General features: G+C 55.0%; 5 protein-coding genes across 5 annotated transcripts; 3 read left to right on the top strand and 2 right to left on the bottom strand.

Moving 5' to 3' along the window:
- Window positions 1-144: 144 nt before the first annotated feature.
- J4E92_008461 (uncharacterized protein) lies at window positions 145-1,509 on the top strand (the record flags this gene model as incomplete). The annotated part of the gene is made up of 3 exons (XM_051499813.1): window positions 145-299; window positions 348-488; window positions 540-1,509. 3 exons carry the CDS (start codon window positions 145-147, stop codon window positions 1,507-1,509), a joined length of 1,266 nt encoding a protein of 421 aa, XP_051349826.1.
- A 1,240-nt stretch (window positions 1,510-2,749) lies between these two features.
- Window positions 2,750-5,709, bottom strand: J4E92_008460 (uncharacterized protein; the record flags this gene model as incomplete). The annotated part of the gene is made up of 3 exons (XM_051499812.1): window positions 2,750-3,523; window positions 3,578-4,538; window positions 4,592-5,709. 3 exons carry the CDS (start codon window positions 5,707-5,709, stop codon window positions 2,750-2,752), a joined length of 2,853 nt encoding a protein of 950 aa, XP_051349825.1.
- A 1,322-nt stretch (window positions 5,710-7,031) lies between these two features.
- Window positions 7,032-7,538, bottom strand: J4E92_008459 (uncharacterized protein; the record flags this gene model as incomplete). Its single annotated transcript, XM_051499811.1, has 1 exon — window positions 7,032-7,538. One exon carries the CDS (start codon window positions 7,536-7,538, stop codon window positions 7,032-7,034), a length of 507 nt encoding a protein of 168 aa, XP_051349824.1.
- Window positions 7,539-9,303: 1,765 nt separating this feature from the next.
- Window positions 9,304-10,887, top strand: J4E92_008458 (uncharacterized protein; the record flags this gene model as incomplete). The annotated part of the gene is made up of 5 exons (XM_051499810.1): window positions 9,304-9,435; window positions 9,518-9,598; window positions 9,657-9,917; window positions 9,977-10,390; window positions 10,435-10,887. The coding sequence occupies 5 exons, from the start codon at window positions 9,304-9,306 to the stop codon at window positions 10,885-10,887; spliced, it is 1,341 nt and encodes a 446-aa protein (XP_051349823.1).
- Window positions 10,888-12,960: 2,073 nt separating this feature from the next.
- Window positions 12,961-13,254, top strand: J4E92_008457 (uncharacterized protein; the record flags this gene model as incomplete). The annotated part of the gene is made up of 1 exon (XM_051499809.1): window positions 12,961-13,254. One exon carries the CDS (start codon window positions 12,961-12,963, stop codon window positions 13,252-13,254), a length of 294 nt encoding a protein of 97 aa, XP_051349822.1.
- Window positions 13,255-13,262: the final 8 nt, after the last annotated feature.

Genomic DNA, 13,262 nt, shown 5'->3' with positions numbered 1-13,262 from the left:
TGAGCTTCATCAACATTGCGACACACAAGCACCGCCTTCACCAACATCCCGCCACAAACAATCACCACTGACGAATACTGTCTCTCGCTGCTGATATCCCCCACCGACTTACAACTACACAAAGTCCATCCAGCTACTATCATCATGGCTGATACCGCCATGGAGAACCCGGCCAACACCGTCCCGCCGCACAAGAAGCAGCTCCCGTCGTCGATACCCAACTTTGATACCCTGGAGGGCTTCTCCACCGAGGGCAGCGATGACTACTCGACCTTCAAGAAGCTGCAACGGCAATTAGAGTTCGTAGCGCTCAGGCACATGGAACCGCAGGTGGCTAACAGTCGCAGGTACATCCATCTACAGGAAGAGTACATCAAAGATGAGCAACGGAGTCTGAAGCGAGAGTTGGTGAGGGCACAGGAGGAGATCAAGCGCATTCAGAGTGTACCGCTGGTGATAGGGCAGTTCATGGAGGCCATCGACCAGAAGTAAGCTTCAACACAGGCACAGCGCTTGCGTCATGACACTAACACGCGCAGCACCGGCATCGTACAATCGTCCACCGGCTCCAACTATGTCGTCCGCATCCTCTCCACTCTCGATCGCGAACTCCTCAAGCCATCGTCATCCGTCGCGCTGCACCGCCACTCAAATGCCCTCGTCGACATCCTGCCACCAGAGGCCGACTCCTCGATTGCCATGCTTGGTCAAGACGAGAAGCCAGACATCACGTACGCCGATGTTGGAGGTCTAGATATGCAGAAGCAGGAGATTCGGGAAGCTGTTGAACTGCCGCTCACACACTTCGACCTCTACAAGCAGATCGGTATCGACCCACCGCGCGGTGTACTGCTATACGGACCTCCGGGTACAGGAAAGACCATGTTGGTGAAGGCTGTAGCAAACAGCACGACCGCGTCCTTCATCCGTGTTGTCGGTTCGGAGTTCGTACAGAAGTACCTGGGTGAAGGCCCACGTATGGTTCGTGACGTGTTCAGAATGGCGCGCGAGAACTCGCCATCCATCATTTTTATCGATGAGATTGATGCTATTGCTACAAAACGTTTCGATGCGCAGACAGGTGCCGACCGAGAAGTTCAGCGTATCCTGCTCGAGCTGCTCAACCAGATGGACGGTTTCGACCAGACGTCCAACGTGAAGGTCATCATGGCGACGAACCGCGCGGATACCCTCGACCCTGCGCTGCTCCGACCCGGTCGTCTCGACAGGAAGATCGAGTTCCCTTCGCTACGCGACCGCCGTGAGCGCCGTCTTATCTTCTCCACCATCGCTAGCAAGATGAGCTTGTCGCCTGAGGTAGACCTTGACAGCTTGATCGTCCGAAACGACCCCCTCTCCGGTGCCATCATCGCAGCTATCATGCAGGAAGCGGGTCTGAGGGCCGTACGCAAGAACAGGTACAACATTATCCAGAGCGATTTGGAGGAGGCATACACCAGCCAGGTCAAGGGTGCGGCAGAGGCCGACAAGTTCGATTTCTACAAGTAAGCGCATCGCTACTTGTAAGGGACTTGAGAAGGGACATGCACCATTGTACTACTAGATAGACTAGGCCCTGGGGTCTCGTATCCTATGAGGCTATATACCGTGGTCGCTTGGGTAATGCATGAAACAACATGAATATCACCTTGACTACGCCTCGATTGCTGTTGTGTGATCTAGACGTTGCGTTTCATCTAGACCAGGGCTTGTGCACTACTAAGCTACATTCTTCACGTTCAGGTAAAAGGAAGTGGAAGAGAATATTCCTATGTTTACCACATCGGGCGAAAACGCCCCATGTTTGCATACTCAGTCCTTTTCTCACTGCGTCTGCCGGATTACACATGTCTTAAAGCATGGCTGTATTATTCTAATTCGGCAAGATATGTCAAGATAGTCATTGATTGTACTACTGCGGTAACAATATATACAAACATCACGCAAATATTATTATTGGTGAGTGATTATAGTTCAAGAAGTATCTGACGTACCAACGTAGACAAGAGACTATGCAGTACATCACAGGGCAGTCCTTGTACACGGGAAAAACTCTATGGATTTCATGAGATTTTGCACTGACTTTGATATTGTATCCAGTATACTACACATTGACATCCATCTTGTGTCGCCATCTATAAGCCATTTTAGTTACATACCATCAAGATCAATGGAGACAAGGTTACTTAATTATATGCATTTATAACTTCTTTCGTCTATCTACCAGATATGCCACCAAACGCTCCTTTCTGTCAGCATACCCGCTTCTCCTTCCCTTTCCCACGCCGTCTCTTCTTGGTATCACCGGCAACTCGCAACCAAAATCCACCAACAACTATTATTGCTGCGTCTTCCTCCTCCATCCACCCGACTAAGAACTATCCTACAAAGACACGCAGCAGCGGCAACCGACTCCACGCACTAGCACCTCAAGCTCGGCAAAGACAGAGGCAAAGGACAACAATTGCACCGCAGGCCATCCGTTCCATTCCGTGATCCAACAATAAGGGAGAAGAGCTACATATCTCCCAGAAAGGAAAGAGAAAAGAAAAAGAGAAAAAATGTGACAAAGGAAAAGCAGGAGCGACTCGACGCCCTATAGTAACGGGCGGCGGCTCATGGTATCATGCATTCGCGACGCAAGGGAGCGACAAAGGAAAGGTCCGGTGGATTGCCAGACGGTATGCAAAAGGCGTTGTATGAGAAGTTATGGTGAAATGACGAGTTCGGTACAGATTCGTTAACCAGTTTAGCCGACCCTGATAGTGGTCTCTAATGGCGTGCGCGGTAGATCTTTGTCCAAAGAGGCTCTGGGTATACCTCCCCTCTTGTCCTCCTTTGGTGGTGTGGGTGGTCCAGAGTGCCTGTTGGGCATGTATTCGGCGTCCTTTGCCGGTGTAGGCGGGCGCCCATCGCTACTCGCGGTGCCAGAGTCCTTCGGCGGTGTAGGCGGCGGCCTTCCCTGTGCATGATCCCTTTCCCTGGATGTAGACCTGGCTCTGGCTTCAAGTCGTGGAGGGCCGAGGTAGGGCGCTCCTGTGGGTGGTGGTAATGATGACTTCTCGCTACTCGTATTGGCAGCATGGCGATCTGAGGCACTCCGGTTGCTGTGCCCGCCAACACTTGAAGATTCACCGGCCTCTTCCACCACAGGCAGAGTGGTCCCAATCTCTCCTCTTTCCGCCGACGGACTACGTACTGCCCTCAAATGTAGATTGGGTACGTTTTCTTCACCATGACCTTGTCGCCGCGAGCGGTCGGCTTGATGCTCGGCCTTCTCCAGGACACGGTCGGTCGACGATCGCTGCGCAGCAGTCGCATTGACACCGTCAAGCGAGAGTTCGTTGAGATCGTTTGTAGCCTCTTCCATCTTCTCACGCTCGGCCGCTTCTCTAGTCTTGGTGACACCGCTGATAAACTTGATGAATCGATCGCCGTATCGCTCGGGAGGTATAGCAGATATTTGAGACTCGGTATTAGCAATGCCTTTAATAAAGTGCTCCATACGTTTGATGAAAGAGTACTGGAGCATAATTAGTATTTGGCGAGCCCTATGCGCTGTACGCTGCAAACTTACGTGTGTCAGACAGTCGATAATGCCGAGGTAGTATATCTCTTCTCCGGGGGTTTCGTCCTCGTGAGTGGCTCGGAAGCCACCATCGTCAGAATAGAAGTAGAAGTTCCGGTTAGGATCTTCCAACTCGTTCGGCATCTTGCTAGACGTCTGACCCATGGGTACTGGTTTCTGTGTCTTGACCATCTGCCTCAGTTCCCTTGCTTTCCGAGCACTCTCCAACTTCGAAGGCGTGCGCATAAGCTGATTCGGTTGGGGCTCTGGTGCTTCCTCTCCACCTGGTGAAAAGACCTTGAGTGTCTTGTCTCGCAGGTTCTCCTCGTTACCCTTTTCCAGGTCGTGGATACCAATGAGGAGCGAATAGTCCATTATGTGTAAGCGCTGCAGCAACTTGACGTCTCTTTGCATCTGCTCGATGAACATCTTCTTCTTGGACGGCCCTAACTCAAGATGCTGGTTTCTGCGTAACCAATTGAGGTCCTTCAGTGTCGCGCGGGGGTTGGTTGCCAAGTTCTCTTCCTTAAAGTCTCGCCCAATGGTAGAACCCTTGAGGTCGAATGTGCTGTGGATGTCTCGATGCGGGGGAAACAGGTTGTTCATGACGACGAAGTGGATTTTGCGTCCATAGGGTATCTTTACGCGATGCAGGCCGTAAAACTGGGAAAGAAGAGTGTTTGGGTTCTCTTGCACGTGGTTGTAGTAGTCCTTGAGAATCTTGCGGAGGAACTTATGTTCGGCGTGGTGGATGGTTTTGATGATGTACTTGTAGTCGCGGGAGAAATAGAAGAAGCTGCCACTCTTGCCGGGAGAGCCGAGCTCGGAAAGGATGTATTTGCTGGTCAGCGACACGAGATAATCGGCAGGGTCGAGCTTGAAGGTAGTGCGGAGATGGCGGAAGACCCATGGTGCATAGTCCTTGAACTTGAAGTCGTATTTGGCGGAAGGAGTAAGCTCGTTACCAGTTCTGTCAAAGTGTCAGTATTGTGCGAATAAGCAAAGAACAGAGGTCTGCCAGACGAAGTGGAGATGAACTCTAGCAGGTGCTTGATGTTGCAAGGAAAGCCGGCCGGCACGTACATGTCAAACGAGAACTTGTGCTTCGCGTCAAAGTCGGCATCAGTGAGATCTCGGTCCATCTTGGCGTTGGTTCGCGAGACGGTGAAGCGGATACCCGTCAACATGTTGTAGGCTGTCACCCAGTTGACGTGGTTCTGGTCGACCTTGGTGCCTACCACGACGCGGTCTTCGTCTTCGTCCTCCTTGCGCTTCCGCTTGCTTGCTCGCTTCTGGCGGATGTGCTCAGCCCAGCGCGCGGCCTCATCGTCCTGGGGCACCTCGTCGAGATGCATGTCGGAGTTGACGGAGCGTGTGGTCCGACGCACAAGCGACATGGAGCCTCTCCGTTTGTGCGGTGTGGAAGGCGAGAAGCGTCCACTAGCGCTGATGACGTCGTCGGTGTTGTTCTGGGGTTCGCGGGCGCGCGATGTTTGCAGCTTGGGGACCTCGAGGGTATGACGTTGCTGCAGACGATGAGGTTGTTGAGAGGGGCCGGGGTTGTTGTGGTTGAAGGCAGGCGGGGAGGAGACGCGATGCGCTTGGCTCGGTACCTGCAGACTGGACGTGCCCTCGTCGGGTTGGGGCTGCGGCGACGGCGACGTGGGAGGATGGGAGACGGAGCCGACGTGCGGAACATAGAAGTCCCTGCTTGCTTCTTTGGTGCCGTCTTGAGCATCGATCTGGCCGAGCTCGACGTGCGTGGTGCTGCCACAGAGGCGGTCCTTGGTCTTGCTGCTGTGTATCGAGGCGAAGTAGCCGTCGTCTCTGCTCGGGCGCTCGCTCGACTGCCTCTGCGTGTCGAGCGACTTGGTGTTGGAGCTGTCGGCGTCCATGTAGTCTCCTCTGCTCCGGGCATGACGTGCGTCGTCCTGGGACAGGCGCTTGTCGATGCTCGCGGGCCTGGCCGGGCGGCCGTTTGCCATGGGCTGCATTCCATTGGCCATCTTCCCGTTCATCGCGGCAGCGGTGCCATTGGGGGGCGAGCGGTCCGAGGGCGAGCGCGCGGGGGGAGGCGGTGATGTTTGAGCATGTGCAAAGGAAGAGCGGTCGGTTGCTTCGGCGCCATACGAGGGCATCATCTGCGACTCATGGATGGTTACGCTCATCAAAGAGGCAGCCTTTCCCGAGCGCTGCGGAGGAGGGGTCGGCGGAGCGTGAGAAGCCAGTGTGTGTGTGCGACGTGTGGCTGGTGAAGGTCGGGTTGGGCGTCGTCCGGGGGATTGCGTAGTGCAGCGCCGGCAGAGACTAGGTACCAGAGCGGAGCAGAGCAGAGCAGAGCGGCGCTGAGGGGAGGCAGCGGCGGGGCGGCAGGCGCTGGAGCAATGGGGGTCGTGATAAGAAAAACGGTGGGCGCAAGAATGGGCGTGGGTGTGTCGGCGGCCAGGAGTCGAGTCGAGCTGTGATGCTCAATAGTTGGCCCTTCGCTCAGCCCTTTGCTCGCCGGGCGCGATCCGACTTCCGTCTTGCGCTAGCCTTGGCAGGTGGACAGTGCCTTATTGCGCGCTGCGAAGCCACCAGCAACATGACCACGGGCCCGGCTCCTGCTGCATCACGGCAGTTTCAATGCAGTCGGACATGCTGGGCCCCATTCACCACTGCATTGCGCTGCTTTTGACGCCCCAAAGGCCCCATCGCTGCGATACTTGGACATGTTGTCTGCGTTGCGCGCGCCCGTAGAGGGAGATTGCGCGTCTGGATTAAGAACAGGCGGCATGCATCCCTCAGCCACACCAATAGTCCCAGCAGCTCGGGTGCGGCGTCATGCTGTGGCTCGCAATCACCCTATTCTTAACCATGGCGTGCCAAACTGAAGGTTATTTTCTACACCAAGCTGCACCTTGCTATTGCTATTGCTATGCAGTCCCCATCCATGCAGCCCACGTTGTCGCCCCGAGCACCGGACAACAGAGGAGGCGAGCCGGCCTTGCCCTGCGCCGCACGTCTGTCTTCGGCTCTATTTAGCTCCAGCTCCACTCCCAATCTCCTGGCTAACCCAGCCCTGTTTTCGTCCGCCCATCACAGAATGCGCAACACCTGGGCGACCAAGTAAGGGTCCAGTGCTCCATCAAATACATGTCCTCCCCGCAATGTCCAGGCGTAGACACATCTGACCAGTCTGGAACATCCTCACACTCGACAGTGCATCTCTGTTGAGCAGTGCGCACTCGGGGCCAACATTGAAGATCCGCGCTCTCCACGCTAGCCATCTTTGGCTTCCCTTTATGTGCCCTGCACGCCAACATATATACCCATGCTTGAGCATGCGACTCCAGTAATGGCGAGTTCAAAGTCCTTGTCGCACCTGAGACGACATGGAGACTGCCAAATCTCAAAACACCCTTATCGCGCAGTCGGTGTATGGCTGGGAGGACTTGGTAAATAGGCAGTAACCGCGCTGTCTTCATCCCACAGCAATCCGATGCTTGTCGCCGGCCCTCAGCGAACAGACTTCGGTATTTGGCAGCGTCTTCCTGATGACACCCTCTTCCACCATCTTCTTCACTTCGTCAACCGCGTGCTGTGCAATCTGAGTCAACTTGACGGCCCAGCCCCGATTGTCCTTGTCTGCATCATGGGCAGATATCCAGGCTTTGGCATACAGACTCTTGGCGATCTCTGTGCCACCGGGACTGCCAGCTGATATGTTACCTCCAAGCCACCAAGGGTTCTCAACGCAGTCAAAAGAATGTAGAAGCGCTGTGAGGGGAAGCGCGGATTCCGATACAAGGTAGGAGCTTGCGTAGGGACGAATCACGTCGTACGAAACACCGTGAGGTGAGTAAATGACAGACAAGGTCTTCTCTCGATCGTTGTTTGGTGACGGCACCAACGTACGGGGCGATGAGGCGATTGTCATTGGCGATCCTGGAGAGGGGGGCGGACTCATAGGCAGGTTGATGTAGTGCATTGGGCTTAGCGACGAGAGTACTGTGCAAGGAGGCCGATATGTTATCCCGATCGCGTGATGTACCTTGGAAAGGTCCCGCTTGGCTGGAATCCAAGTCACCGTCACCTCACCACATGTCCCTCGGGGAGACGGCGGCGGTAATACTATACGGTGTATGGACTGGCCATCTCCCTCGACGTACTTCGGCAGAGCGTGCACAAGGCTGGGACGAAAGTGTTTCCATGAGCGAATCTTCTTGGCCGCAGACGGTATGGCTAAAATAGTTGCTTCGCAGTCTGGTGGGAGTTGGCGCAAGGTAGCTTCATGGCAGTGGTCTGGCTTGTCTTGGGATATAAGCACGAGGTCGGGTTCGCGGTCAAGGTCTCTCAGGCTCGCGACGGATGGTTTCGCTCTCTGTACAGAATGCGAGAAGACGGAGTTTAGGATGATGGAGGGCCCTGAAAGCCAGGCTGGTCAGGAAACATTAGCACCCATCTACAAGTCGGCCTCCAGCGGTATCAAGCGCGATCTTCAGAGACTTACGGTCAACCAGAACCGTGAACGATCCTGGGAACAATCCCGGCGACGATAGTGGGGCAGCGGGTGGGTCAAAGGTAAGGAGAAAAGAAGTGTCTCCATTCAGCGACTCGACGGAGAGAGCCATACTAGCGAAGAACAAGTGCAAGACAATGTCGGCCACGCGCACGACGGGGTAACGGCAACGTAAGACATGAAGAAAGGGAGGCGAGGCGACAGGCTACGCGCTGCCGTGTCAGTCTGTGATGCCCATGTCAATGATGATTGCGGGCTTGCGCCATCGCCTTGGAACGCTCAGCAGAAGCAATTGTGCTGGAAGGTTGACGCGAGAGGGTAGTCGCAGACGAGCGTGGACGAGAAACAGCAGGTGCAGACGAGGTGCATGTGACGAGTTTAGAAAGCCATAGGTAGCAACACGCTGCTCCTGTCACTCAACAATTTCCACCCCGGCGCGTCAAAAGCTCGTCTTCTCGTGCGTCTTCTTCACTCTCCGTCCCTCTCCTCTCTGAAGTTTCCCACTACCCTTCCACCTCACCCCAAGTCTGTTGCCGAAATGTGGTAGATGCAGCTCCCTGCAACCAAGTGCAGCCTTCCTGGACCTGCCGCCGGCCGAAACTGGCTTTAGCTCGGCATCTGAGGAGCAAAAATCTTCATGGCGCCGCAGCCGATGTCCTGGTGAAGAGTCCGAGCAGTAGATCGCATTGGTCAAAATTCTTTGCATGCACGGGACTTGAGCTGGGAGGAGGCTTCTGCGCCGTCTAGCTGATTATGAGTCGTCTTGCTCCCAGCCATCTCTGATTGGAGCGCGCAAATCCCCATTCAAGCGGTAGGTCATTGGGCAGCACGAAGCTCTCCAAGCTATCAGCTTCTTCGCCTCAGCTCCAGGGCAGCCGTCTAATTGCTCCTCCGCTCGAGCTTGTCGTGGCGATACAGTTCTACCCTCACGACAGCGGTGCAGTACCATTGCTTCTTCTTCCACATGGTCAATCGTGATTCCTGAACACAGCCTCTACTTGATCACTTTCTCTCCAAGCCCCGCCGCCGTTCGCAGCTGCCCCGCATCCAGTTACGTCTATCCGCAGTAGCAGCAACTTCAGCTCAGAGCTTCTTCCACCCGCCGTAGTCACCACACCCGCTCCTGCCGTCACTGTAGCCTCCCCCCTCAGCTGCGCAAGCTCGGACTGAGCTTCCCCGTCCCAGCGCCTCGCTTTCCACGTGCCATTGCTTCGTCGCGAAGCTCCTGCCATTGATGCTCGCAGCCATGCCTCCGTCGCGCGCAGCACCGCTGACGAGCTCCTTCTCCGTCAGCGACGAGAACAATGTCGTAGTATGCCCGCTGCGAAACCACGACAGCTCGGCCTGTCGCAAGCGCTGCACCGGGGTAAGTCTCTCCCGCTGTTGCTTCACGTTACAGCAAGCTCCAAAGCTCCAGAGCTCTGGGGTGCAGACTAACACATGCGTAGGAGAAGCGTTTCCGGTCCATGCAGGAGCACATCCGCCGCGCCCATCCTGAGCACTACATCTCCAAGTTGCCGGCGACTGAGGTAGGCTTGTCCACGGCCAGCGCTGGCCGAATACGCTGCTGACTGTTTCCGCTTGCAGGAGAGCTTCATGCTTATGGTCAACACACCACCGCAAGAAAGACCCCCACCTCCACCTGCGACGACCTCAGCACCGCCCCAGCAGACGTACGACTATGGCGGAAGCGAACACAACTCCTTCTTCGAGACCGACTTCGGGACGAATCATCTTCGCACATCGGACGAAATGCGCCGGCCGTCACTCTTACCCGCCGCGACTGCTGCGGCTGCCCTGGCCTCGTTACACAACCATCGTGCCGAGTACGACTGGGACTCAGATCCGGTATGGACCCGCGTTGCACCTTCCCCACACAAGATCAGGCTAACAACTGCTGTGAACAGGACGCAGCATCCGATCCCGATTCGAAGAACTACAGGCCTCGCGCACGATTCGCTCCGACCACCATAGAACAACACATCAATGCCGAAGAACCTTACTACACTTCTACTTCCATACAGCAAGAGCTGCTCCCCTCCTCCCTCGCACGATCGCCTCCCGGGCGCTCCTCCACTCTCCCTCCTGGCGCTCACTCTCTCAAACCGAACAGACCCCGCAAGTCATCTGTAGGACAGAATGCTCGTAAGGGCAAACACGAGCGGCAGAAGTCCAAGGACTATTCGCGCAGGCTGAGCTACGACAGGAAAGCATACTCGGCTGAGCCGGCAACCGCTGCGGCCATTATGGGTAAACGGTGGGAAGACTTGATTGATGCTGCTGCTTCAGCCACAGAAGAGGATAGCCGAGATCTCACGCCGGTTGGTGTTACACTCTGCTATGCTATTCTATCTAACATGAACAGGTGCCACAGTCGCCAAACCAATCCCCTCACATGATGAACAACAGAACCTCTTTACCTCCCTTCAACTTTGCTTCACAACTTCAGTCATACACGGCATCACCTTTGAATAACGCTCTGACGCCTCCACCTCCGGATATGTCGGACCTTCAGCCTTTCCCTTCCGTCGAGTCTTCCATTGAATCAGCCATGTCCGGCCAAAACTTCCACATGCATTCCCAAGGTCTCTCCGATTCATCTCCTAGCTCTCTTTTCCCTGTCCAGATCTACTGCGCAGCATGCCGGAAACTGTCGATATTGCGCGACAGCTATGCGTGCTCAGAATGCATTTGCGGTCTGTGTCAAGAGTGCGTAGATGTACTTGTCAGTGAGCACAACCGCGGTCGTGCGCCGACGTGTCCGCGGTGCAGCACTATTGGAGCCAAGTTCAAACCCTTCCAGCTGGATATAAGATGAAGCAAGGTTCACTATGGCGTTTTGGGTATTACATCATAATCTGGCGTTTGTTTTTGCGTACCCCATACTTTCCCTTGGCCTCGTGCCTGGTTCCGCTTGCTGCCAATCATTGCTAGCTCCACGAGCCACATGGGCGTTCACATGGTCTGTTTTGGGTGGCTTGTTCGGAAAAGACTGCTCGAAAAGCAAGTCGGAGTTTTGATTTGGATGTTACGAGGGACTCGACCGGGCCTCCTTCCCTCACAAAGAGATCGCAGAGATAGACTCGCCTGCGAATGCAATACTCGGGTGTACTTACACCCTCATCGTTTCACTACTCTATGTTTCCACGACCATAGTCCGCTGTTGCACTAGCAGACTTGCGCAGAGCCTATTGCGCAATTGTTTCCACGTCCATGTTGACGTAGTGCTCAGTCAGCGTCAACAGGGCTTGCTCAGGGATTTACGTGGGCCCGATTTGGAACCACTTCGGCAGTGTAATAATGCGGTGAAGGAACCATGGTTCATGTTCGCCCGGGTGGATGTCGTACGTCAGGTGTCAGCCGCTCGAAAGGGTGGAGACTCCCGTCATTGCCGGACGCAACACTACTCGGAACGACTGCTTCCCACATGATTCAAGCTCTGAGCGGTCTAGAAGTCCAGAATCCTGGATTACGAAGAACACGAGGGTGGAGATTACGAGCCACCTCAACGTTTGAAAGCGGGAGGTGTTCCATCTGGCGCAGAACGGTATATGTCTATTTTGGCCATTGTCGCTGCAGGGACAAGAGCGATGTGGATAACTGTGTGTGAATGAAAGCGTCGGCCTCGGGAAGCAACGGACGTGGCGCCGTCGTCGCGATGCAAAGGGGTGCCGCGGAGCGGAGCAATGGCCGACTTGTAAGGACGGCCGGGAATGTTTTGTTCTGTATTCCTGCGCTGAGCGCCTTCGATATTCCCCATCATCGATTCTCTCGTTAGACCCGATGTGCGGCGATCCAAAGGGTTGGTGCAAGGAGGGCAGAAGGTTGGCCGGGTGCTGGACTCGTGACGCTCTTTTGGGAGATTGAGTGTGCAGTCATGCGGACGACTGCCTCGACAATGTTTCCTGCTGTCAACTCAACGCCTTTACTGCCAACGTGCTCCAATCACAGCAACCCCAAAGCTTAAAGCCGGCAAAGCACATATGGCGGTGTAGTGCGTCTTCGCCAGCGGAAAAAAGGCCAAGCCCTTCTCCTTTTACCCCGCCGTGCAGCCAATCGCTCTACTTGACCGCATCGACACAGCGTATCCTGCGACGGTGAGTCTAAAACGCCAACTGCTTCCGGCGACGCATCGGCGCTGGGCATACACCTAGGCAACGTGTGCGATCAGCGTTGAACGGGAAAAGCTTGGTCTCAACAATCAAGGAAATTATGGAAGAAAAGTAGTCCATGCCTCTTTGCCATGATCGCGCAGAACAAATGCGATCGCCCTGCGCTGCGGGTATGACCTTGCAGCCATGTGATCTCCTTGCAAGCTCAGGAACGAGGTTAATGTGGGATCGGCGATGGCTAGCGCAGGGTCTGGCCTTGCATCGTCAACCCGAGTACCCACATTAATCGACAAAGTCCATAGCATGCCGGTCTAGACGCACACTCGTTTTGTGGTTTGCATGGAACCCGCGGTTTGAAACTACTGCGCCTGTTTATTGACAGTTGGGTTGCTGCGGCTGTGGGAGCGGCGCGGATTGGGTATAGCCCTGCGTGGCGCCCGGCCCCTGACGTGGTATGCTGGGGTGCTGTAGGCTGCTTTGGGATGACTGTTATGCGTCGGGTAGAGGTGTGTGTGTGGTGGGGGAAAGGGTATTTAGTGGTCGCGTGCCTCGCGTTGTTGGTGCTCCTCTCGTTGGGATATTACCGTTTGTCGACACATACCTTTTGCTTCTTTTTTGCCTATCGCATTGCAAATAACACCAGTTACTTGTTCAATTCGATACATGCAAATACTCGGGTCCGCATACTACTACCATCTACCAACCACCTGACACCAAACCCCAATCAACGACAATCGCAACCGAAACACTACGACCAATACTTACAGCAACCGCCCAACATGCCCATCTTCCGTACATTGACGACCAAAATCAAAACCTCGCTCTCTCCATCTTCCTCTCCGGAAACATCACCAGATGGATCGCCCACCTCACCGCAAGTGTCTTCCTTCGAGAGGATCAGCGGGCGCAAAGAAGGCGGTGTGAGTGGAGCGGTCAAGCGACCCGAAGTACAGACCAGAGTCGACTCCTACATGACTCAAGGAAGCAATGCCAGCAACGAGAGTGTAGAGGAGAAGAAGCAGCGCAGGCTGAGTCGGTTCAGGGAAGAGCTAGACTTCGAGGCTGAGGATTGAGTAAAGAG

This window comes from Alternaria infectoria (assembly GCF_024043175.1).
Source record: "Alternaria infectoria strain BMP 0036 chromosome Unknown scaffold_17, whole genome shotgun sequence".
NCBI lineage: Eukaryota > Fungi > Ascomycota > Dothideomycetes > Pleosporales > Pleosporaceae > Alternaria > Alternaria infectoria.
This window is presented reverse-complemented; position numbering and strand designations above follow the sequence as displayed.